The 25,704-nt window shown below is 56.2% G+C and overlaps 1 protein-coding gene across 6 annotated transcripts; it reads left to right on the forward strand.

The window, feature by feature from the left end:
- The first annotated feature begins 705 nt into the window (after positions 1-705).
- Positions 706-25,093, forward strand: kdm5c (lysine demethylase 5C). 6 transcript variants are annotated; one of them, XM_088909645.1, is made up of 29 exons: positions 706-2,011; positions 2,350-2,537; positions 5,070-5,147; positions 5,235-5,357; positions 5,441-5,611; positions 6,019-6,174; positions 7,879-7,938; positions 10,543-10,666; positions 11,176-11,354; positions 12,039-12,197; positions 12,356-12,475; positions 12,805-12,963; positions 13,268-13,449; positions 15,436-15,598; positions 16,079-16,198; positions 16,726-16,920; positions 17,142-17,323; positions 18,404-18,528; positions 18,780-18,927; positions 19,016-19,100; positions 19,233-19,600; positions 19,837-19,975; positions 20,261-20,440; positions 20,540-20,686; positions 21,221-22,000; positions 22,097-22,151; positions 22,449-22,648; positions 23,527-23,718; positions 23,930-25,093. In XM_088909645.1, the coding sequence occupies exons 2-29, from the start codon at positions 2,394-2,396 to the stop codon at positions 23,936-23,938; spliced, it is 4,743 nt and encodes a 1,580-aa protein (XP_088765771.1). In that variant the 5' UTR covers positions 706-2,011; positions 2,350-2,393; the 3' UTR covers positions 23,939-25,093. The 6 variants fall into 6 exon arrangements, with proteins under 6 accessions (XP_088765771.1, XP_088765769.1, XP_088765772.1 ...); XM_088909643.1 differs by having other exon boundaries at positions 712-2,011; positions 19,233-19,612; XM_088909646.1 differs by having other exon boundaries at positions 712-2,011; positions 6,037-6,174; positions 19,233-19,612.
- Positions 25,094-25,704: the final 611 nt, after the last annotated feature.

A 25,704-nucleotide genomic window follows, 5' to 3' on the forward strand; every position in this document is an offset into this window, starting at 1 on the left:
TGGCGGCTTCCGCCGTGCTAGACTAATGAACAGATGTGAACACATATATAACAAACTAGCAATGATGACTACATAATCACGGGTTAAACAATTTAACGGCTAACCTCCCGCCTTGAAGTCGAGGATTAATTTATAATTCAATATTTTTGTTATAGCTGGGGCAACAGTGATTCCAGTATGTATTGCCATTATATGTGACTTTTATAATTGCGCGGCCTGTGCTGATTACTTCTAGAGGAGCTTCATAAAATGAGGTACTTAATTATCATAATGACCATGCAAAAGATGGATTTCTTCAGAAGCACATTGTGCAGCTGGGACGCCATTATCGCACACCGCCGAGGTCACGCTCCTCATGGAGAGGGGAGGAGGAGAGGGGCGGTGACGTCACACAACTTCCTCTGTCCACACAGTGATGTCACTACGCAGGTGGCTGCGTGGGACCCGCCGCCGCGGGCCGGCACTACTTCCCTCGCCAAAAGCCTTAGCGGTGTGTATCATTCCCCGTCACGTCTCCACCTCCCAGCACAATAGACACCACCGGCCCCTACTAACATTCCTAAAACAACACGAATCGAGTGTTCTTTTCCAATCAACCCCTCCCACCTGATAGGTTTATTGTAAAAGGAGCGAGAAAGCCCGTGAACAGCTGGGACTACTTTGTGCCGGCGGAGGGAGGAGACGCAGGCACCGCTCCAGGAGGCTGGGGGTTGTGCTGAGGTCGTGATGGAATCAAGATGGCGGCTCGTCAAGGCGAGGGGAGCTGAGAGGAGTGACAACGATGAGCAGGGAAACCCGGCGGGGCCGCAGTTTAAAACACAAAAAGAAGCACTCTCGCGCGTTCGGGCCTGAGAGGGGCGGGAGGAGAGGCGACGGGTCCTCTGGGCGTCGGGAAAGGGGGGCGAGAGGGAACGTGACTCCTCTGTCGGAAAGTACGGGAGAGAAAGAGGCAGTTTGAGGAACTGACCCCAAACAACAACAACACCGGGGACCAGACAACATCCTGAGAGGGGGAGGTGGGGGTGCGCACGACCTGCTCGCAGGACCGCACGCCGAAAACGGCACCAGCGGGGGAGATCAACGAGCCACCGATCTGAAAAACACAACAACAAAAAAAATCAACCCGCCGAGCGATCTGGCGACCCGGCCGCGTCTGGGGGGCGCTGTGATGGGCTGAACTGTTCAAGGCCGCGGCGCTCTGGGCTACAGCGATCCGGGACTCCCTCGCCCCCGAACAAAGAGGCGCCTATTCCGGCACGGCCGCCCTCTCAGCGAGCCGGCAGGGGGCCTTGGCGCCGTCCCTGCGAGCAGCACCGCGGGGGGAGAGGGTTCAGAACCGCCGGACACCTGCCCCCGGGCGGCCGGGCGTTTTTTTCCGCAAACGCTGCGGCCGGCGGCCCTGGAAGTCCAGCCCGTTTCCTCCGGACGGACAGTCCCACCTCCTCAGTATTCCGGACCCGAGCGGATCTGATGCCCGTTCGTTTGTGTTTTGTTTTTGGTGGTGGTGGTTTTTTTTTTGTACATGACCGCTTTCAGTTGTTTTTTTTTTTTACAGGCGATAAGCTTTTTGACCCAGATTTCGCGAGAGTCCTGTCGGAGATAAACTCGCACTTCTGTCGGGAGCGCTTTCAGACTTTGGGGCGGCGGGGAGGGGGGGGGGGTGTCTTGAAGTCGACCTGGTCTGTATAATATAAATATATATAAAAGAGCACGCAACTCCACGAAGTTACCCTTCGACTTCGGTGGTCACTGGTGTCAGCGTTTCGCCCGGACGATTTCACGAAACCGAAAACAGCAGCTGCCCCTCGGCCGGGCTGTGCGTCTGTGTGTTTTCTCTCCTCCCTAACTTCCCCTCCTCCTCCTCCTCTCATCTCTCGGATTACAAAAATCGTCTTGAAGTTATTTGACGTTTCCCTTCGCCCTCGACCTCAACCTCGACCTGCACCCGTCCCGGGGGGTCCGACAGTGTACCGGGGACTGTGACCGACACCGCCGGACCGGCGTGAAGGAGGTAGCGATGGCGGGGCGGGCTGATCTCGCAGGGTATGGGGGGGGCTGGGGGTCCCCCTCTCGGCCCAGGCCGGTTCCCACGTCTGGGGGGCGCCACTGAGCGGTGTGACGGGGGATAAATGGGTGGAAAAGTGTAGTGAATTTGGTGTGTGTGGTGGTGAGGAGGAGGAGGAGGGGAGTCTGCTTGTATTTGAAGGGCTCTGTTGAAAAATCAACTTTTATTTTGGCCTGCGAGTTCCGGCTGTCAGGGAGGCCGGACAGGCCGGGGCGCCGTGGTCGTTAGCTCACCCGGTCCCCTCCCCTCTCCCTCTCCCTCTCCCTCTCCCTCTCCCTCTCCAGCCCCCCGACCCGGACCCCGGGACCCGCTCGGCACCGCCGCCGCCATGGAGAGCGACGAGTTCGTCCCGCCGCCCGAGTGCCCGGTGTTCGAGCCCACCTGGGAGGAGTTCGCCGACCCGCTGGGCTACATCGCCAAGATCCGCCCGATCGCCGAGAAGTCCGGCATCTGCAAGATCCGGCCGCCCGTGGTGAGAGCGGGGTGGGCCCGGCCCGGTCCGGGGGGGGGGGTTGTGCGAGGCGGCTCCTCTAGCGCCTGGCGGGGTGTCTTCATCAGGCCGGGGCTGCCGGCGTGTCGTGATCGGGCAGGGCGAGGTGTGTTTTGTCGTGGGGGTACCACTGACAGGCCCCCCCGGTGGCGCCGAGGCGCTAGAGGCGAGCTGGGAGCCGCTAGTATCCGCGGAGCCGGGTCGGAGGAGTTTGGGGCACCGAGGGGAGGGACGTGGGCCCCAGTCTCGCCATGCTGGAGGGGTGGAGGAGGAGGGGGGAGACCCCCCCCCCCTCGCTGCCCTCTCTAGTACACTCAGGCCACAACAGATGAGACGACAGATCCGTCAGACCGCAGCGGAGATCAGACACGTCATCTCGTCTTCCTTTGTATCTCCGAGATGCCTCCTCGCCAGAAACGATCATCAAGGCCCGTTTTCTTCCAGCCGGCTGCGCTGGTGCGCGGGGGGCCCGGAGCGGGTCTGGACTGGGCCCCTGTACCGTGCGGATCCAACCAGAGCGGCCCGGAGCCTCTCTTACTCAGGGAGACCTTAAACTCAGAGGTGTCGGCACCGCGGGGTGGTCTGTGGTCTCACCACAGACTGAGGTCTGTGATCTCGAAGAATTAAAAAAAAAATACGGTTAGCGTTTTTTTTTACCCTCAACTTCACACACATTCGCCTGAGCCGTACCCTTTCTGAAATACAGCCACGGTCTCTGACCTGCTGCCCTGACCTTCGCCTGGAGCTCTGCCCGGCGCAGGAAAACCGTCGGGCGCAGCGAGTTTCAGGGCATCGTCCCAGGAACGTCCATCCTCAGCAAGTCCGGCAGAAGTAAAAACAGCCCTTGTCTGTGTCTCGGTGCAGCCTCGTCTCTGCTGGTGTGGCGTTCGCTTTGGGGTCTCCTCAGGAGGGTGAGGCTGTTGGCCCTTAGTCATACTTGGGGGGCACACTGGTGATGGATCCCTCCAGGGCCTCTGGGACTCGGCCACAAGGGGGCGTGCTCACCCCAGAGGGGCTCCTGGCTGTGTTCGGTTCTGTCACCTGCTCATTGGAACGTGCTGTGGATCGTGAAAAATTGAACACACCATCTCAGAAGGCACCAGATGTGTAATGAAAAATCGGAAGCTCGTTGTTATTTATTTAAACGATCCAGATGTGTTTAATTCAGCACTTTACAGAGTACTTCCCTGCTTGTCATTCGGGTGTGTCATAAACTGGTTGCGTCTGTGAAAAGCATGGTCTCTAGACCCTTCTTAATGTGGAGATGACATTTCCATAAGAATGGGCAGGAAATTCCCTCTCAGTCCACTAAGTTCTGACAAAAAAACATCTTTTTACCCTTTTCTGACTTGCATTTGATCTGAATCTCATCATCATCATCATCATCATCATCATCACCACCACCACCACCACCACCACCACCATCACTGACAGGGGTTGAAGAAGAGGCAGTTGAATGATCACAAGTGAAGGACAGGAACTCGAGATCAGGGGTTCCCAATACTGGCCCAGGGGACCCCCACACACCTGCTGGTTTTTGTTCTACTGGAGCACCCAGTTAAATAACTGGGCCCTTAACAGGCCCATTGCCAGGTTTAGTTCAGACTCTGTGAAGAGTTGTAATTCCTTTCTTCAGTAACTTTAAATCTCTACCCTCTGAGTGGGAGGAAAAATCTTAGAGGTTCTAACCAAGCAAGCTGCTGGTTCAGTTAAGGGCTCCTGTAAAGCTGCAGTGAAACCCAGCAGATGTGGGGGTCCCCCAGACCAGGAGTATGAGCCCCTGTTCCGGAGTGGTACCCGTCAGAGCCTTTTGTGGGTCACCCTTAAGACACCCGTCTCTAAACGTGCCTCTATGTGCAGCCACAACATTGGGGTGGATGTGAAGGGCCGGTCTTCACGTATGGGCGGTTCTGGTTACTGACACGGGCGCATGTGTATCTATAGACGGGTTCCAGCGAATAATTGTTATATTTAGCGCAGACGTCTTCACTAGCATTTAATTATTAAGCACGTAAAGAAGATCACAAAGAGAAGAGGTCGTTCAGTCCATCCAGCTCCTTAATCCACCTAATCCTTAGTTTCCGATGCTCTTCCACATAGTTTCTCCGGTGTCCTCTGGATCGTGTTTCGCTGTTCATCCAGAGGAAATCTTCTGGACGGACATTGTTGATGCCTGCGAGGGTCTTACATGCAGGTTTCGGGTCCCCTTGTTGTCTTCTGTGTTCAACAGTAAAGTGACTCAGTTCTTCATGCCCACCGGAAGAGCGCATTGCTTTGTTCCCAGACGATCGCATAAACGGAGAAAATGGAAGTGTTTATCTTCACAATATTTTGAATATGTTGAATCTCAAACACGAGACTTACGTGTGAAGCCGCTTATCGATGAGGGACCCTGGATTTTTATCCAGGCCTCACATTTGTAAGGTTTTATTTTGATTGGGCCCTGACTTTGTGCGCTTGTCTTTGTGAATATTCTGGTGCTGATTATTTCCATCTCTGCGCTGTCTCCCCCAGGACTGGCAGCCCCCCTTTGCAGTGGAGGTGGACAACTTTCGCTTCACACCTCGCATCCAGAGACTGAACGAGCTGGAGGTCAGTCCGTCCGTCGGTCTCTGTCCGGTGATCACATCGCTAGCAGCAGCAGCAGCCTGTGTATTAACCCTCCTCTCCCTCTGTCAGGCCGAGACGCGTGTGAAATTGAACTATCTCGACCGGATCGCCAAGTTCTGGGAGATCCAGGGCTCGTCTCTGAAGCTCCCCAACATCGAGAGGCGCATCCTTGACCTCTACAGCCTGGCCAAGGTACTGTCCAGTCGCCTGCCCCGGGCTGAGACCTTTCACTGACCCGGCCCGGGCTCACCGTCCCGTGTGTGTGCCGTTTCCAGATAGTGGCGGACGAGGGCGGGTTCGAGGCGGTGAGCAAGGACCGGCGCTGGGCCCGTGTGGCCCAGCGGCTGGGCTATCCGCCGGGGAAGAACATCGGCTCCCTGCTGCGCTCGCACTACGAGAGGATCGTCTACCCCTTCGAGATGTTCCACTCCGGGGCCAGCCTCATGGTAACCTCCCCCTGTCTGAGCCTTTCTCGCTGGTGCTGTCTGCCCCAGTCTGTCACCTAGTGCATTGGTTCAGCTCAAGGTGCTTCATTGATTTATTAGAAATAGCAGTATTGTCAGAGGAATTGCCCATCACATATGATAGTGGTGTGATTTGTTTCCTCTCTTAAGCAGTATCTGCCCTTTCCTGTTGCCGTCTGTCTCTGTGTCTCGCAGCAGTGTCTCTCTGTCTCTCTCTCATGCAGTCTGTCTCTGTGTCTCACAGCAGTCTGTCTCTGTGTCTCACAGCAGTGTCTCTGTGTCTCGCAGCAGTGTCTCTCTGTCTCTCTCTCATGCAGTCTGTCTCTGTGTCTCACAGCAGTGTCTCTGTGTCTCACAACAGTGTCTCTCTGTCTCTCTCTCTCATGCAGTCTGTCTCTGTGTCACAGCAGTGTAAGCCCAGGCAGCCCTACGACAGCGAGGAGGTGGACAAGGAGTACAAACCTCACTCCATCCCCCTGCGGCAGTCAGTGCAGCCCTCGAAGACCAGCAGCTATGGTCGCCGTGCCAACCGCCTCCAGCCAGACGTGAGTAAAGAGCACCCCTAGAATTCACAGTGCGCCCCAGAATGTCCTCTATTTCTAAACTTACAGGACCTGTATACACTGTACTTCAAAATGCGTACTGCAGCCCTGCATGAGACTGAATCAGCCAGATACACTGTGATTATAATATAACAATATAAATATTTTGTCCACTGTGCCTTGCTGTATTGAGGTACTACAACCACATAGTATCTTCCCAAACATACTGTATTACCAGACTTTAGCCCCCTTATAGCATAATGTTGTATCCCCGAACATACTGTGATTCTCGATGCTGGTGTAGTGTATTCCCATGTACGGATAAACTGTTTTCCACATATTAATAAATCACAGTTCGACGGTATGGCACCACCTACACTCCTGTTGCACTGGAAATCCACATTCTGACACCATGTGACTGTACTCCAGTGCACTGCCAATCCCAGTAAGCCTCCTGTGTGGTCAGTGTAAATGTATAGTAGGAAGTAGAATACTAATACTGCGCCATCACCCAGCTTATTCTACCTCCAGTATAAGTATATACAGGTATAGGAAACAACAGAATGCTCTTGATTGTTTCTCTGATACATGCTGATTGTTATAGTGTTCCAAACACAGATGCGTTGAAACTCTCTCATTCTGATGGGAGCTTGAACGCTACAGTGCTCATCTGCTATGAGCCCATGTTGCAACACTGAGCATTTTCATCAGTATTTGTAAGTGTACTTTTACTTTTGATAGTTTGTAGCCCCATATGTTAAAATCTGAGAATGATCCATGCTGGGGTAACACTGATTGTGTCTGTAGCTTTGAGCCCCAATACATTTCTGCTTGGAACCCCATTCACAAAGTGCTGCACCCTACTGCCGTGGTGCATGACGTCTCCTCAGTATGAGAGGGTGGGGGCTCTGGGACTCCCAGGATGAAGACGAACCCCTGCGCCTGTGCACTGAAGTTCCGTCCCCTGTGTGGCAGATGTGTCCTGTTATGACTGCATCAGGACTGCCGAGCCGTGGCCCACAAACACTGCCTTTCAGAACCTCTCCCCCGTCTGCCTGCCCATCATTCTCTCCATCGTCCTCTCCTTCCTCCCACCCTCTCCCTCTCTGTCCTCTGGCCTCTGCTCTGTCTCCTCCTCGCTCCCTGTCCCTGTATGTACCACTCTGGCTGGGCAGGCTGCCTCAGGGTAGGAATGGCGTCTCCTAATGTGTGGGCTTCATCAGGTGTTTTTGTTTAACCGTTGTTTATATAATTTGCTGATTTGCGTTAGTGCAATTAAATTAGCTTAATTCCCCTCCTCTCGAGTTAATTGGTTAATTAGTGAACCCCCTGGTGTGTTTGTGCTCTGGAGGACTCCCAGCATGCTCTGTCTTGTGTGTGGCTTTTAAATGGCTTTTGCAATGCACACCTGCGCTCGCTTGCTCGCTCCCCAGTCTAATTGCACTCACACATTCTTCTCTCCCTTATTCACTCTCATCCTCGCACATTCATCCATTCTCCCTCTCCTCACATTTCCCCCTCCTCCCTCTTTTCCCCTTCTCCCACATTCACCCTGTTCTCTCTCTCCTCACATCTACTCCCTCCTTCTTTTCCTCCTCACACATTAACCCCCTCCTTCTCTCCCTCCCCTGTCTGTTGTTCAGTACATCTCTCTCCGTGTCCTGTCTGTACTCTCCTGTCCATTGGTCTGTTCTTGTCTCCATGCAGGACCCCGACGGCTCGCCTCCCTTCCCCCACAGCACCGCACTCAACCCCCACCACACTGCGGTACTGTCTGTCTGTCTGTCTGCCTGCCTGACTGCCTGTCCGTCTGTCTGTACTGCATACACATCCCTGTCCATCGGTGGATCTGTCATCGCCCATCTCTGTCTCACTGCTCATCTTTACCTGTCTGGCCACTTGTCTTTCTGTGCTCCTCACCGAGTCTCTACATATGTCTCTGTGTCCATCTGCCTCTGCCTCTCGTCTGTGTCTGTTGGTCACTGCGCAGTCCTGTCCGGATTGGTTCTGTCTCACCTGTCTGTGTTCCACACCTGACCCGGCGTCATGTCTCTCTCTCTGTCCGACTCTGACATGACCCGTTTACTGTCTCTGTCCCGCCTGTCGGCTGACCTGCCTGTGTGTCTGCGAGTCTCTGTCTGACTGACGTGACCCGTGTACTGTCTCTGTCCCTGCCTGTGTCTGTCTGCGAGTCTCTGTCTGACTGACGTGATCTGTGTACTGTCTCTGTCCCGCCTGTCGGCTGACCTGCCTGTGTGTCTGCGAGTCTCTGGCTGACTGACGTGACCCGTGTACTCTCTGTCCCTGCCTGTGTGTCCGCGAGTCTCTGGCTGACTGATGTGACCCGTGTACTCTGTCCCTGCCTGTGTGTCTGCGAGTCTCTGGCTGACTGACGTGACCCGTGTACTGTCTCTGTCCCTACCTGTGTCTGTCTGCGAGTCTCTGGCTGACTCTGATGTGACCCATGTACTGTCTCTGTCCCTGCCTGTGTCTGTCTGCGAGTCTCTGTCTGACTGATGTGACCCGTGTACTGTCTCTGTCCCGCCTGTCGGCTGACCTGCCTGTGTCTGTCTGCGAGTCTGTGTCGCTGCGGTTCTGAGCTAGGGTTAGGAATCCTCCAGCTGCTGAACCAAGATGAAAAAATCCCTGAGAGCAACAGAAAGGAAAATAATCCAAAGGAGAGGGAGGGAGATGGAGGTGTTGGTATTCGCCTGCCCAGAGCTGTCTTTTAAGGTCCGCTCAGTCCCTGGGGAGCCACACTGAGGCTCTTGTATTACCCTACGAGATCGTTCTGCAGTTTGCCGATCACATTGGCCAATTTCACCATTTAATTATGAGAATAATTCCATACACTTTTATAGTGCTTTTCTGGACACTCCACTCAAAGAAAACACTGTACAGTTAATGGGGATCCCCTCCACCACCAGTGTGTAGCCCCAACTGGATGATGCGACGGCAGCCAGAGTGCACCAGAACGCTCACCACACATTAGCTCTCAGTGGGGAGGAGAGCAGAGTGATGAAGCCAGTTCAGAGATGGTGGATTATTAGGAGGCCATGATTGGTAAAGGCCAGGGAGAAATTTGGCCAGGACACCGGGGTGACACCCCTACTCTTATTGAGAAACGACCTGGGATTTTTATTGGTCATGGAGAGTCAGGACCTCGGTTTTAGTTCACATCCGAAGGACGGTGCCTTTTTTACAGTATACTGTGCCCGTCACTATACTGGAGCATTAGGACCCACACAGACCGCAGGGTGAGCGCCCCCTACTGGCCCCATGAACACCTCTTCCAGCAGCAACCTTAGCTTTCCCAGGGGGTCTCCTGTGGGCTGCCAGCTGTGAGTTGCAGGTGATGTAGCTGCTGGCTAACTGGTTGTATGATTCTCTTGCATATCTGACTGCAGTTTACCGTCCTTTCACTGCTGCTGGAGTAGTGCCTCATATAAAGATGTTTGTGACTGATTACCACAGTAATTGTTCACAGTTGTTATGGTTGCACAGCCCACAAAACCATTTAGAGTGGTAGGCAACTCTTGTCATATAGCAGTACAGGATGAAACCACAAGGACAGTCACTGGGTGACAAGTTGGGATGAGTCAGGTACTGTCGATTCACTGCTACACAGAGAGCCCCCTCAGCTCTCCAGTTGCTCTTATCCTCTTCCTGAGTAACACCGAAGCAAGGTAGGGTGGGTTATTTAATCAAAACGAGGGTTGACGCAGGTCCTGGGATTTCTGTCACATGAGCAGGTTCAGTAACGCTACCAGGGCAACACAGTGACTCAACAGCAGGAAAACGGGAGCCTGTAGCAGGAGCTGCTCCGATAATCAGCCCTTTACCTCAACCACCTGGCCAGTGAGCTCCGAGATGTGTGGTGGATCTTCGGCTGCAGTGTTGGGGTACCAGGCGGCTCAGTGCTTGGAGTGATGAAGTAGTCCTGAGGGGGGTGGAGTCCTGCAGTGCTGAGGGGCAGAGTTTCCCAGGCATGCTTGCAGAGTAACAGCAGTCGAGGCTGTACTTCTCTGGAGACACTGACACCGGAGCCAGAGACTCTGGAGAACACTGTGTAATCTCTCCTGCTCAGTCCAGTATTGTTTCGGCTTTCCTTCTTCCTCCAGCTTTTTCTTCCTTGCTTACTACCTTACCCCTCCTGTAGTCTCTGGCCTACTGCAGTAGTGTCTCACCCCTGTGTCTCTGTCCTGCTGTAGTGTCTCACCCCTGTGTCTCTGTCCTGCTGCAGAGCTGCGCAGTCAGCACTCGCCTCTCTGTGCTTCTGCAGTGCATTGCAGTAGTGTCTCACCCCTCTGTCTCTGCGCAGCTCTGCTGCAGAACAGTCAGTGCTCACCTCTGTGTCTCTCTCTCTCTTAGCCGGAGCCCACAGAGGAGGACATAGAGAAGAACCCGGAGCTGAAGAAGCTGCAGATTTATGGTGCTGGACCCAAGATGCTCGGGCTGGGACTGGTTCCCCGGGACAAGGGCCCCCGCAAGAAAGGTGACACCACTCAGGCCCAGAGCTGTGTTGGTGAACTGTCTGCTGGTGCTGAGGCACTGCGCTGCACTGTCCCCTAGGGATGAGAGACAGTACTGCACTGTCTTTTCATGCCAACACACTACATTGTACAGCACTGTACACAAGTGCCAAGACACGGCACTGTACGCTAGTGCTGAGATGCTGTATTGTCCTGTCTATTAGTGCCAAGACTGAACTGGTGTCTTTGTGCTGAGGAGGTTTAGCATTCTGTACACTAGAGTTCACTCTCTCTTTCCTGCAAGGAATTATATGACCAAACAACATTGTTTGTCATGGACATTCTGATTTTACAGTAGACAGCTCTTCTCTTTGTAGCCACAATATTTCACAAACTAATTTTTGACTTTTGTCATTTACTCTTCCTTTCTTCGTATTGCTCGTTGTTCGTTACGGGATGTGACGCTTGTCATTGTTTGAGGGTGTTTTTGCCTGTTGACCTCTGCTGCCTCCCCTCTTTGCCCCGCCTCCAGACGAGCTGCCCCAGACGGTGATCGTGCGGGACAGCGTGGTGCCGGTGAAGGAGGAGGACGCCGAGCAGGAAGGGGCGCCCCCTGCGGTCCAGGTGAAGAAGGAGGAGGAGCTCGCCGAGGACGAGCCCTGCACCAAGATGACCATGAGGCTGCGGCGCAACCAGAGCAACACGCAGTTTGTGAGTCTCGCGGGGGGAGAGCGTGTCAGTGTGAACCCCCCCAGAGCTATAATAATAATTGCTTACACTTATATAGCGCTTTTCTGGACGCTCCACTCAAAGCACTTTACAGGTAATGGGGATCCCCTCCACCACCACCAATGAGCAGTCCCACCTGGATGATGCGGCGGCAGCCATAGTGCGCCAGAACGCTCACCACACATCAGCTCTCAGTGGGGAGGAGAGCAGAGTTATGTAGCCAATTCATAGATGGGGATTATAAGGAGGCCATGATTGGTAAGGGCCAATGGGAATTTGGCCAGGACGCCGGGGGTTACACCCCTACTCTTTTCGAGAAACGCCCTGGGAGAGAGTCAGGACCTCGGTTTTACGTCTCATCCGAAGGACGGCGCCTTTTTTACAGTACAGTGTCCCCGTCACTATACTGGGGCATTAGGACCCACACGGGCCGCAGGGTGAGCGCCCCCTGCTGGCCCCACTAACACCTCTTCCAGCAGCAACCTTAGTTTTTCCCAGGAGTCTCCCCTCCAGGTACTGACCAGGCTCACACCTGCTGAGCTCCAGTGGGCTGCCAGCGGTGAGGTGCAGAGCTGTGGTTCTTCAGCAGCTGAGGCCTGTGGCTGTCTGCGGGTTTCAGAGGCTTGATCGCCTCTCCCTCTCCCTCTCTCCCTCTCCCTCCGCCAGGTGGACTCCTTCGTGTGCCGGATGTGCGGCCGGGGGGACGAGGACGAGAAGCTGCTGTTGTGCGATGGCTGTGACGATAACTACCACACCTTCTGCCTGCTGCCCCCCCTGACCGACCCCCCCAAGGGCGACTGGCGCTGCCCCAAGTGTGTGGCTGAGGTGAGCCGGGTCGAGGGGGGGAGAGCGGCTGGCAGTGTGTGGATCGCCGTGTGCGGCTGTGTCCCGGGGGTCTCACTTGTCACAGCGGATGGGTGAATGTGCACTGGGGCGCCTCTCACTCTCCGTCTTTCTCCTCCTGTCCCCCCCCGTGCTCTCAGGAGTGTAAGCGGCCGACGGAGGCGTTTGGTTTCGAGCAGGCCACTCGAGAGTACACGCTGCAGAGCTTCGGGGAGATGGCCGACACCTTCAAGTCCGACTACTTCAACATGCCTGTGCACGTCAGTAGCCTTGACAGAGCAGTCTGTGCATGTGTGGTTGTGTGGCGACGCTCTGCTGTTTACAGTCGCTCACTGAATTCTGTTGTTCTTGTGTTCTATTAAGACGCATCAGACTTCTGCCATATTTCTGCGTGTATTTACGAAGTGTACAGATGCGTGCTGTGTAGATGGTGCCCACCGTGTTTTGTGTACTGATGTGTTGCTTGTTAGTGCGGTGTTGTGTATACTTATGGATGTGTTAGTGCAGTGCTGTGTGTCCTGATGCGCTGTGTGTGCCGTGCAGTGTTGTGTGTGTGTGTGTGTACTGATGCGTTGCGTGTGCCGTACAGATGGTGCCCACAGAGCTGGTGGAACGGGAGTTCTGGCGCCTGGTCAGCAGTATTGAGGAGGACGTGACAGTGGAGTACGGAGCTGATATCCACTCGAAAGAATTCGGCAGCGGCTTCCCTGTCAACGATGGCAAGAGAAACCTCACACCCGAGGAGGAGGTGAGGCAGGGAGGTCAGAGGGCAGGAGGAAGGCTGGACTGCTAGAGGCAGGATATGAGGCAGGGAGGTCAGAGGGCAGGAGGAAGGCTGCACTGCTAGAGGCAGGAGGAGGCAGGGAGGTCATGGGACAGAAGTGGGGCTGCACTGCTAGAGGTAGCTCATGAGAAGAGTGAGGGTGAGGTAGCGAGGGAAGAGGGAGGGAGAAGGAAAAATAGAATTGCAAGCTTACCGCCATGTCTGAGGCTCATGTTACTGCACGACACTTTGTAACTGTGTATTAACTCGCTCTCCCTTCCTTCGTCAGGAATACGCTCGCAGTGGCTGGAACCTCAATGTGATGCCAGTGTTGGAACAGTCAGTTCTCTGCCACATCAACGCTGACATCTCAGGCATGAAGGTGCCCTGGCTCTACGTGGGCATGGTGTTTTCTGCCTTCTGCTGGCACATCGAGGACCACTGGAGCTACTCCATCAACTACCTGCACTGGTAACTCTCACATTGTAGACACACTGAGCTGTTCCTATCGACTACCTGCACTGGTGACTCTCACACTGTAGACACACTGAGCTGCTCCATCAACTACCTGCGCTGGTGATTCTCACACTGTAGACACACTGAGCTACTCCATCAACTACCTGCACTGGTGACTCTCACACTGTAGACACACTGAGCTGCTCCATCAACTACCTGCGCTGGTGATTCTCACACTGTAGACACACTGAGCTACTCCATCAACTACCTGCACTGGTGACTCTCACACTGTAGACACACTGAGCTGCTCCATCAACTACCTGCGCTGGTGATTCTCACACTGTAGACACACTGAGCTACTCCATCAACTACCTGCACTGGTGACTCTCACACAGTAGACACACTGAGCTGTTCCCATCAACTACCTGCACTGGTGACTCTCACACTGTAGACACACTGAGCTGTTCCCATCAACTACCTGCACTGGTGACTCTCACACTGTAGACACACTGAGCTGTTCCCATCAACTACCTGCACTGGTAGCTCTCACACTGTAGACACACACTGGAGCTACTCCATTAACTACCTGCACTGGTAACTCTCACATTGTAGACACACTGAGCTGTTCCTATCGACTACCTGCACTGGTAACTCTCACTGTAGACACACTGAGCTGCTCCATCAACTACCTGCACTGGTGACTCTCACACTGTAGACACACTGAGCTGCTCCATCAACTACCTGCGCTGGTGATTCTCACACTGTAGACACACTGAGCTACTCCATCAACTACCTGCACTGGTGACTCTCACACTGTAGACACACTGAACTGCTCCATCAACTACCTGCACTGGTGACTCTCACACTGTAGACACACTGAGCTGCTCCATCAACTACCTGCGCTGGTGATTCTCACACTGTAGACACACTGAGCTACTCCATCAACTACCTGCACTGGTGACTCTCACACAGTAGACACACTGAGCTGTTCCCATCAACTACCTGCACTGGTGACTCTCACACTGTAGACACACTGAGCTGTTCCCATCAACTACCTGCACTGGTGACTCTCACACTGTAGACACACTGAGCTGTTCCCATCAACTACCTGCACTGGTGACTCTCACACTGTAGACACACTGAGCTGTTCCCATCAACTACCTGCACTGGTAGCTCTCACACTGTAGACACACACTGGAGCTACTCCATCAACTACCTGCACTGGTAACTCTCACATTGTAGACACACTGAGCTGTTCCTATCGTCTACCTGCACTGGTAACTCTCACTGTAGACACACTGAGCTGCTCCATCAACTACCTGCACTGGTGACTCTCACACTGTAGACACACTGAGCTGTTCCATCAACTACCTGCGCTGGTGATTCTCACACTGTAGACACACTGAGCTACTCCATCAACTACCTGCACTGGTGACTCTCACACAGTAGACACACTGAGCTGTTCCCATCAACTACCTGCACTGGTGACTCTCACACTGTAAACACACTGGAGCTACTCCATTAACTACCTGCACTGGTGACTCACACTGTAGACACACTGAGCTGCTCCATTAACTACCTGCACTGGTGACTCACACTGTAGACACACTGAGCTGCTCCATCAGCTACCTGCACTGGTGACTCACACTGTAGACACACTGAGCTGCTCCATCAACTACCTGCACTGGTGATTCTCACACTGTAGACACACTGAGCTGCTCCATCAACTACCTGCACTGGTGATTCTCACATTGTAGACACACTGAGCTGTTCCCATCAACTACCTGCACTGGTGACTCTCACACTGTAGACACACACTGGAGCTACTCCATCAGCTACCTGCACTGGTGACTCACACTGTAGACACACTGAGCTGCTCCATCAGCTACCTGCACTGGTGACTCACACTGTAGACACACTGAGCTGCTCCATCAGCTACCTGCACTGGTATTACTCTGTTATACAAGCTAAGCCTGACAGCGGCCTCTCCACTCCCCCCAGGGGTGAGCCGAAGACGTGGTACGGGGTCCCCTCGTTTGCCGCGGAGCACCTGGAGGAGGTGATGAAGAAGCTGACCCCCGAGCTGTTCGAGAGCCAGCCCGACCTGCTGCACCAGCTGGTCACCATCATGAACCCCAACATCCTCATGGCCCACGGCGTGCCGGTCAGTCTCGCCGTCTGCCAGCGCTAGTTCAAGTGACAGACTGGCAGAGTGTGTGGGGGGGGGGTGCCCTGCACAACAGCTACCCCAATGAATTTGTTCAGGCACCCTCAACCTTGTGGTGGAGCCAGAGGGATTGTCCTGACTTCTCGTCTGTTTGCCCCACACCCCTGATTTAAGTTCTGGCACCATCACAGATGGGGTTGTTAACTTTCTGTCCTTCTGTGTGTGGTGGCGTCTGTCATTTCTGGACAGTGTGTGCTGCTGAGAAATCTGTGCTGTCTTCGCAGACCACCATCTGTGTCTGTGAAGTGACTTTGCTTGGTGTGTGTGTGTTTGAAGAGAAATAAGCCATCAGCAGTTTTATTTCATCTTCGTTGCAACGCCTGTCAGTTTTACCTCGGCTGCCCCGCCCCCTCTCCCCATCGCCTGGTCCAGGAGTTGTCCTGACCTGCCCCTCTGTGGGCTGCTGTCCTTCCCCAGGTGGTGCGAACCAATCAGTGTGCGGGGGAGTTCGTCATCACCTTCCCCCGCGCCTACCACAGTGGTTTCAACCAGGGCTACAACTTCGCGGAGGCTGTCAACTTCTGTACGGCAGACTGGGTGAGTACGCGCTGCTCGGGCGCCGGGATGTGCGCTACGCTGGCCGGATACGTACTGCGGGTGTCCTGCTCTCCTTCGTTATGTCCGTCCATCCACTTTCTAACCGCTTCTTCCAAGCCGGAGCCTATCACGGCATTCAGCAAGCCCGAGGCAGGACACACCCAGGACCAGCCAGCAGTCCCTCGCAGAGCGCACACAGACACACACACTCACACCAGGGCCAATGTTCCCAGAAGCCCATTAACCCACCAGCATGTCTTTGGGCTCTGGGAGGAAACCCCCGTGAGCACAGGGAGACCATGCAAACTCCACACAGACAGCACCCCAGGAATTGAACCTGGGGCCCCAGTGCTGTGAGACACCAAAGCTGACCACTGCTCAGCTGTACCGCCCTACATCCATTCTATGCATTACCTGTTTTTTGGGATCCTGCAGTGTCCAGATTTTGTGCATGAACCGTTGTCCATCTTCCCCCCCCCCCCTTCTGCTTTTCTTCTCCCCCTCTGCCCCTCCCTCCTCCGCTCCAGCTGCCCGCCGGGCGCTCCTGCATCGAGCACTACCGCCGCCTGCGCCGCTACTGCGTGTTCTCCCACGAGGAGCTGACCTGCAAGATGGCCGCCTGCCCCGAGAGGCTGGATCTCAACCTGGCCGCCGCCACGCACCGGGAGATGTTCATCATTGTGCAGGAGGAGCGGAAGCTGAGGAAGAGCCTGCTGGAGAGGGTGAGGGAGCCGCGGGCGGGAGCGGTCAGGATGGAGGAGGAGGAGGAAGCCTGACGGGGTGGGGGGATTCAGACTCGGAGGGGTTCATTCCTGATCCCGTAGACGGTAGTTTCATGCCCCCTGAGCCAGCAGGATTGTTGGGACAGAGAAGGGGGGCAGCACGGGCGTGATCTTTAATAAGTCCTCCCTGCCTGAGTGCCGCCGTCTCCGCGTGTGTCCAGGGCATCACCGAGGCGGAGCGTGAGGCCTTCGAGCTCCTGCCTGATGACGAGCGGCAGTGCGACAAGTGCAAGACCACCTGCTTCCTGTCCGCGCTGGCCTGCTACACCTGCACGGAGCGGCTGGTCTGCCTGTACCACACGCAGGACCTGTGCACCTGCGCCACCGACAAACACTACCTCAGGTACGGCTGCTCCCCTGCTCTCTCCCTCTGCCTGACACCTGTCCACTGGGCCCCTGCCTGTCTGTCTCCATCCTCTCTGTTCTGCACTCCATCTTTAAGATAATTCAGAGTGTTAACTCCACTCCCTCCATATCTCAGTGTGTATCTCAGAGTGTTGTGTGTATTGACCCCTCTCCCTCTCTGTTGTGTGTGTTGACCCTTCTCAATTCCATTTTCAATTCGATGCTTTGTTGGCATGTCCGATGAGTACAATCAGTGTTGCCAAAGCACATACAAAATTAAATTAACATAAACATAAAACAAAAAAATCTACAGACATTTACAACAAAGACATATCATAATATATTTATATATACTGTAAACATATGGAGCATTTTGGGAGACAGGCTCAGTTCCTCAAGCTGGGACAAGAGATCACATACTGGGCTGCCAGTTTAACTGAGTTCCCTCCTTCCTCTCCCAGTAGGATTGGGACATGTGATTCTGGCAGTGTGGGAACTCTGGGATTAGATTTCTGAATTTAGGGAAGAATGTTTCTCTAATCCCAGAGTATCTGTCACAGTGCAGTAGGAAGTGCACCTCTGTCTCTATTTCTCCCCGCTGGCATTGGGAGCACAGCCTGTCCTCTCTGGGCAGCCAGGTCTGCCTGTGTCGCCCAGTTTCTATGGCCAGGCTGTGGTCATTGAGCCTGTACTTCATCAGGGTCTTTTTCTGTTGCTGTTATTTAGCTTGTTATTTAGTTAGATATTCGGTGTATTGTCTGTTTAGGGTTCTGTAGCATTCCAGTTTGTGTTGTCAGTGTGTGAGATATTGTTGTTTGATCTGTGATGTGGCTGAGTCTGAGTTGTGGTGCTCTAGCAGTGCTGTCCTGAGGCTGGCTGGTGTCGGTGTGGCTCGGGCCAGTGAGCCTCAGAACCAGCTAGCTCAGAGGGCTCCTTTTTGTACTCTGTTCTTGGCTCAGCAGGGCTTTGTGGTGGTAGGAATTTTGCTCACTGTTTTTTAGCTGTAGCTCTCTCTCAGTGGAGTGTTGTGTGTTGAGTGTGTATAAATTGGCTCATCTTTGTCTCTGGCCGTCTGCAGGTACAGGTACACTCTGGATGAACTCCTGGCCATGCTGCACCGGCTGAAGGTTCGAGCCGAGTCCTTTGACTCTTGGGCCAGCAGAGTGAAGGAGGCTCTGGAGCTGGAGGAGGGCAACAAGAGAGGTGAGGGGGAAGCTGACAGGGAGCAGCGCTCCTCGCTCCTGGCCCTGCGGCTCTTGAGGACCGGGAGTGGGATCACTGCTTTACATCCGGCTTTCCAATCCTTTCTGCTCCCGGGCAGAATTTGACCCAGCATTTCTGTCCGCAAATATCTTTGCACTAATTCTCTAAAACTGTTCTAAACGAACCTGGCCTTGCTTCCGTGTGTGCCTCCAGACGTGTGAGTGAGCTCTGTGTCTCGTGTGCACGCGCAGGTGTGGAGGAGCTGCAGGCCCTGCGCGACGAGGCGACCGAGAGGAAGTTCCCCGACAACGAGCTGCTGCAGAGGCTGAACACGACCATCGCGGACACCGAGCACTCGGTCACCGTCTGCGGCGAGCTGCTGACCCACACGCACAGCAGGTAACACCGCCCGCCGCGGCTCGGCGCGCGCTCTGCCCGGGGGTGCGGGCGGGCTGCCCGAAGTCTGAACGGAGGCCGTCTCTTGCAGGAGAATGACGTTGGACGAGCTGAAGGCATTTGTGGATCGGATGCACAACCTGCCGTGCGTCATCAGCCAGCTCGATGAGGTCAAGGTGAGAGAGAGCGCCGTGACGTGCAGTTCGCCGCAGTTTGTGAAAACGTGGCGGGACTGTAGCTCCCCCTGCAGGACTCTGCGGTTCTTGTCCCCGACGGTCCTTTCCCTGACGCCTTTCCCTCTCTCGCAGGCCCTCTTGGAGACTGTGGAGCAGTTCCAGCGCAGTGCCCGTTCCGTCCTGAAGGGGGCAGAGTTGAGCCCGGCCTGCCCCGAGGAGCTGGAGGCCCTGCTGGAGCAAGGGAGCCGCCTGGCGGCCGAGCCCCCCGAGTGCGCCCTGCTGCGGGGGCTACAGGAGCAGGGCCGCTGGCTGGAGGAGGTGCGGCGGACGCTGGGCGCTGGGGGACAGGGCGTGACGCTGGGGGTGCTGCGCGGCCTGATGGAAGCCGGCTGCAACATCCCGCAGAGCGTTGCCGTGGAGACCGCCATGGCGGAGCTGCAGGAGCTGCTGACCATCGCCGAGCGCTGGGAGGAGAAGGCCCAGATCTGCCTGGAGGACAGGTACAGTGCCCAGTGAGTTTCGCTATACACTACCTCAGGTGTGGCTGCTGTACTGTAGCATCTCATAGTCTTGCTCAGCCTTCAGAGAACACTACAGCTGTGCAGTGAGCACTGTGTGAAAGCCCAGATCTGCCTGCAGGACAGGTACAGTGCCCAGGCTGTTCCTGTAGCACCTTGTAGACTAGTTCTAGACTAGACATGCCCCTGCATGGCTGTTATTTGATTTGTCATTCCAGGCAGAAACACCCTCTGTCCACACTGGAGGCGATCGTGAACGAGGCCCAGCTCATCCCTGTCCAGCTCCCCAACATCCTGGCGCTGCAGTCCAGCCTGGCCCGGGCGCGAGAGTGGGTCACCGACCTGGAGGAGATACAGGTCAGTACGCTGACCACTGCAGTCCTGCCCGTAGCAGGAATACTGGGCCAGATAGCCAGTGCTTTACCTCTGACTGACTGCGATTAACCAGCGATGCGTCGGTCTCCTGTCTTCAGCATAACAGACACACAGGCCAGTCTGAACGTTTCTCACTCCCTGGTCTGAATTTAAAAATTTAACGTTTTGAACCAGAGCTGATCCTTTGGGTTGGCTTTTCAGTTTCTAACCCCCAAGAGGGGCAGTTACGGCTGCTTTACAGCTGATGTCTGCCCCCCCCCCGTGCAGAACGGAGAGCACTGCCCCTGCCTGGATGACCTGGAGGGGCTGGTGGCGGTGGGCCGGGACCTGCCCGTGAGGATGGAGGAGCTCAGGCACTTGGAGCTGCAGGTGGCCAGCGCCCACTCCTGGCGGGAGAAGGCCAGCAAGACCTTCCTGAAGAAGAACACCGCCTACAGCCTGCTGGAGGTGGGCGGGGGGCTGGCGTTGCCGGTGGGGGGGGATGGGGACCGTGCTCCCGCGAAGGGACCTGTCTCTGACTCTCGCTCGGCCGCGGCCGCCTTGCAGGTGCTGTGCCCCTGTGTGGAGGTGGACGCGGACGGCGCCCCGCGGGGACGGAGGGGCCACAGGAGGGAGAGCGAGGGCCGGCTGTACCGCTCCGACACGGACAGCCTGGGGCTGTCGGCCCAAGACCTGAGGGACCCCGGCGCCATAGTGAGTCTCTCTCTGTCCGGCTGATGGCCGGAGCGCTCCCATGTTCCCCCATTAAAACTGCCCTAAACTGGAGGACGTTAGTGTAGGCTTGTGGAATCGGCGTTGTGAGGTGCTGAGGAGACGCTCTCCTGTGGCGGGCTGGCAGTCCTGTGCAGCTCTTCAGTGTGAAGCCCTCACCCCAGGGGGACGCTTCCAGACGAAGCCGTAAGGTGATTCGGCTGATCGCATGGTTTGATCACTGGCAGAAGAGTGAACCGCTGACCTGTATTTATATACAGCAGAGGTAAAGCCGATCAATCGCCCGATCAGGAAGGTTTTTAACTGATGTGAGTTTAATCGTTTGTGAGAGGGAGTCTTTATTGTGAAACGCAGTTTGTGTTGATAGGAGAAAGAACAGTGGTGGTGCCTTGACACATCTCGCCTTCAGCCCCCAGTGTCGGGGTGAATGCGGGGCCATATGGTCACCCCGCCTGTGGGCTGTGTCAGGGGCTCGGCTTCCCTCTCAGCCCCTCCCGCTCCCTGTCTCTCGGCCAGGTGGCGGCGTTCAAAGAGGGCGAGAAGCGGGAGAAGGAGGCCATGCGCCGGCTGCAGGAGGCCAACCTGGCCAAGCAGGGAGCCGCGGAGACCAACGGCGGCCCCCCCGGCGCGGCGGAGCGGGCGGAGCCGGGCCGCGGCGACAGCCCCCCGCCCCCCAGTCCCGGTCCCGGTCCGGGAGTCTGCGTGTGCGGCATGCCCCCCCGGCCGCCCCTGGTGCGCTGCGACCTCTGCAAGGACTGGTTTCACGGGGGCTGCGTCCCTTTCCCCAGCCTCCTGCCGCCGGGCGGCCCGGCTCACGCCAACGGCAGCGGCGCCAACACTAACCCCCAGCACGGCCCCGACGGCGCCACCTGCTGGTGGGACTGGGACTCCAAATTCCTGTGCCCGCTGTGCCAGAGGAGCCGGCGGCCGCGGCTGGAGACCATCCTCGCCCTCCTGGTGGCGCTGCAGCGCCTGCCCGTGCGGCTGCCCGAAGGAGAGGCTCTGCAGTGCCTGACGGAGCGTGCCATGAACTGGCAGGGCCGCGCCCGGCAGGCGCTGGCCAGCCCCGAGCTTCAGGGGGCGCTGGAGAAGCTGCAGGAGCTGAGGCGGCGGCTGGAGCCCCCCCCCTCCCCGCCCACGGAGGGCAGGGGGCCGGAGAAGGAGGAGGAGGATTCGGTGATCGTGCTGTCGGACACCGAGGGGGTCATCGACCTCACGGAGGACAGCAGCCCCTCCAAATCTGGGAAGAAGGACGGGGCGCCCCAGTGTAAGAGCCAGGAAGGGAGTGAGGCCAAGGTGAGTGTGGCCGTGCGTGAAGGAGTGTGAGAATGTGTGTACCCGAGGGGGTCTTGTGCAGCGGAAGTGGTGACCCTGTGTTTGCCCGTGTTGCAGGCTGGCTGTGAGAATGGACACAGCAGGACAGCGCCCCCCGTCTCCACAGCGTCAGGTCAGTCTCTCGCACGCTCGCACGGGACAGCCCGCTGGCCTCGGGGAGAGGATTCAGAATAAGGGGCTGCGTGTCGGTTCTTGTTTCGACTCGTGCGCTGGCTGCCTTCCGCATCAGTCGTGCGGACAGGTTTTTACTGCCTCCGTTCTCCCCCTGCGCGGCGCTCGTGAGCACAGGCCCTCAGTCACCAGTAACCCTCACCGGTCTCTCTGGCCGTGCTGCGTTGGTCCGCTCAGCCGGTGCAGTGGCAGCAGTTGAGTGTTGGCGTGTGGATTATCCCCTCTCTGTCTCTGCCAGGCGTGGAGGGGCTGCGGGCTCTGCTGCCCCAGCTGAAGGGTCCCGTGATCGGGCTGTCGCCGGCGGCCCGGGCCGAGCTCGAGGAGCTGCAGCTGGAGGGGGACCTGCTGGAGGTCACGCTGGACCAGGGGGCCATCATTCGCCGGGTCCTGCTGGCAGCCAGCCGGCCGCCCCTGCAGCAGCTGGAGCAGCTGATTCAGGTGAGGGAGGGAGGAGTGAGCAGGAGAGGAAGGGAGATGGGGGTGAGCTGGAGAGGGTTGAGGAGGTTGGGGGTGAGCTGGAGAGGGTTGGGGGTGAGCTGGAGAGGGTTGAGGAGATTGGGGGTGAGCTGGAGAGGGTTGAGGAGGTTGGGGGTGAGCTGGAGAGGGTTGGGGGTGAGCTGGAGAGGGTTGAGGAGGTTGGGGGTGAGCTGGAGAGGGTTGAGGAGGTTGGGGGTGAGCTGGAGAGGGTTGAGGAGATTGGGGGTGAGCTGGAGAGGGTTGGGGGTGAGCTGGAGAGGGTTGGGGGTGAGCTGGAGAGGATTGAGGAGGTTGGGGGTGAGCTGGAGAGGGTTGGGGGTGAGCTGGAGAGGGTTGAGGAGATTGGGGGTGAGCTGGAGAGGGTTGAGGAGGTTGGGGGTGAGCTGGAGAGGGTTGGGGGTGAGCTGGAGAGGGTTGAGGAGGTTGGGGGTGAGCTGGAGAGGGTTGAGGAGATTGGGGGTGAGCTGGAGAGGGTTGGGGGTGAGCTGGAGAGGGTTGAGGAGGTTGGGGGTGAGCTGGAGAGGGTTGGGGGTGAGCTGGAGAGGGTTGAGGAGGTTGGGGGTGAGCAGGAGGATGGGGACAGCTGGTACTGAGCTGGGGGTTGTGGGGATTCGGAGCTGGAGAGAGTTGTGGAGATGGAGAGACACAAAGGGGGTTCAGGTAAAGATATAGGCCTGTCTTATACACGGGAGGGAGACGGATAACAGATCACTCAGGGAGAATAGTGATCTTTTTAGAAGAAGGTTTTCTAGGGAGGATCGCCAAGCAACCTCTTGTGCTCACATGGATGCCCCCATTTCTCTCTCCTGCTTTCCCTTGTCCATCTCGTTCGACCTCAGATCGAGCTGCAGGAGCAGCGCAGCATGGGCCGGGGGGGCCGAACCCGGGACTCGCGGAGGAAGAGGAAGAGCGAGAGGGGAGGAGGGGGGCCGGGGGGGGAGCTTTCGCTGTCCCAGGATGCCTCAGAGTCCAAGAAAACCCGGCCTGTGAGCCAGCAGCAGCCCCCCTCCACAAACACAGAGACCACGGAGGTACGGGACCACACTGCGTGACCACCCCGATGAATCTGCACACTCGTAGGCTTCAGCTCCGTCGCGGTTATGGTTTTTGACTGAGTCTCCCACTCGGTCCCCTCGTGTGCTCTTAACCAGTAGTGGGCAGTATCTGTCAGCTTGCTCTGCGCGCTGCTTCGGTGCCCAGTGTCTGTGCTGACCTCCCTCTCTCCCTCTTTCTCTCTCTCAGATCTTGTGATGGAGTGGAAGAGGCTGCCCTGTTGGGGCTGTTCTGGAGACTCCAGCAGGCAGCAGACGGGCCTGAAGACGGCGCGTCACTCCGGGGCTGAGGGGGAGTGGGGGTTGGGGACGGACTGGCAGACCAAGGACACAGCCAGCCTCCCTCTCTCCTTCCGGCCCCTCGCCTCTCCAGCGCTCTCCTCCCTCCATCTGGTTCTCAAGGGCCTTGCAGACCGGCGGAGGAGCAGCCCGGCAGGGTCCAGATCCCTTCGGATTCAGACGGAAACACGTGGCGACAAACGGCAGACGCTCGGACTCTCCCTCTCCTCCGTTTTTCCCCGTTAGTTTCCTTTCCCCATCTTCCCAGCTCTCTCGCTCTCCTCTCACTTCGTCGTCTTGCCCAGCTCTCTCACCCTTTTCCGAACGGATTTCTTGCCTGACCGGCTGGAGGGCAGTAGCTCCGCTGCCCTGGTCCGTCTCTCTCCCTCTGACCCCTGGCCCCCGCGAGAGGGAGTGCGTCTCTCCGTCTTAATCCAGTGCACACCCTCTCTCCGTGTGCTGTGGGGAGGGGAGTCTGAACTTCGCCCTCCTGTCTCCCGTGATGAAAGGGTCTGGAGGGTTTTTTTTGTGAACAGGCAGCAGAAACCCGCCGCTCATCGCAGCTGGCTCCTCGCGCACTCAGAATCTGCTCTTTTTGTTTCATGGACACACATTTGGAAGCAAGACCCCACATGCCATGTTTCTGTTTCTATTGTATCTGCTTCTGGTGTGTGTGTTCTGGACGGAGAAGAAGGAGAAGGGACTGTAGGCGACACGGGTGGTTGAAAAGGTCGACAGGCTTGGTTTCTTGGTGCTACTTATTCCCCGACAGGTATATTTCTCTTTCTCTCTGTCCCTGTCCTCCTCACTCTCCTCCTAACTCCCTCCTCCAAAGCCCAGACTTTCTCACTGTCCCCTGCTCCTTGATTTGATTATTTCCAGCTCTGGGTTCTGATAATGATGGTTATTATTATATTATTGTTATATTATTATTATTATTATTGGTATTGTTATTATTACAGACACACAGTTCTCTCGTGGGTTTGTGTTCAATCTTTTCATTTCAAAGTTGCCTTTTTGGTTTCTTTTCCTCTTGATAGAAATAAAGGTTCAGGAATTGTTTTAGGAACTTTCAGCTGTGTGTTGGTATCCGTGTGTGTGGAGGGGGGTGGCAGGGGCAGTGTGTGTGTTTGAAGGGGGTATGATTGGGTGTGTGCGTGAGGGGGGAACAGTCTGGTATACTGATAAGAGTGATCCCGGGTGAGGTTTGTATGTGTCCTTGATTTCACAGCCGACAGGAAGTCGAGTTGCTGTCGAGCGACATGTATTCAATAGAGCTGTGCATGGATTGCCAGTGGTCCGCTCTCCTGCCCCCGCACTGAGGTGCCCCCTCCCCTCACCCTGACCCCGAGTTCCTCCAGGCACGTCAGCCCTGGAGCCTGGAGACCTGTTACTGCACCTCGGAGGGTTGAACACACCAGGCATTGTTTTTCCTTAGAAACACGCATGTGGCGACACACCACGTTGGTGTATTTTTTAAAAGTAAAATATTGTAACACAACGGGGGTTCAAGTAGGCGCCCTTGCCGCATCAGGTCGGCCCTGCACCGTCGGGGGCTCGAACCCAGGACTCCCGCGTCACTCAACATGGACACAGCCCGGTGAGCTGTAGTCCTGCTATCACAGGGAAGGGCAGAGCGGTAAGCCGGCTCTTACACACCCCTGACAGCCATAAGCGTTACAATAT

Source organism: Atractosteus spatula, chromosome 2 (genome assembly GCF_055471065.1).
Source record: "Atractosteus spatula isolate fAtrSpa1 chromosome 2, fAtrSpa1.hap1, whole genome shotgun sequence".
NCBI classification, from domain to species: Eukaryota; Metazoa; Chordata; class Actinopteri; order Semionotiformes; family Lepisosteidae; genus Atractosteus; species Atractosteus spatula.

What these genes read in the sequence shown, in the direction of transcription:
- kdm5c (XM_088909643.1), top strand. Translation starts at nt 2,394, where the DNA reads ATGGAGAGCGACGAGTTCGTCCCGCCGCCCGAGTGCCCGGTGTTCGAG. An exon ending in ACCTCTACAGCCTGGCCAAG is followed by an intron (nt 5,358 to 5,440) that starts GTACTGTCCAGT and finishes TGCCGTTTCCAG; the next exon opens with ATAGTGGCGGACGAGGGCGG. An exon ending in AGCTGGAGCAGCTGATTCAG is followed by an intron (nt 22,649 to 23,526) that starts GTGAGGGAGGGA and finishes GTTCGACCTCAG; the next exon opens with ATCGAGCTGCAGGAGCAGCG.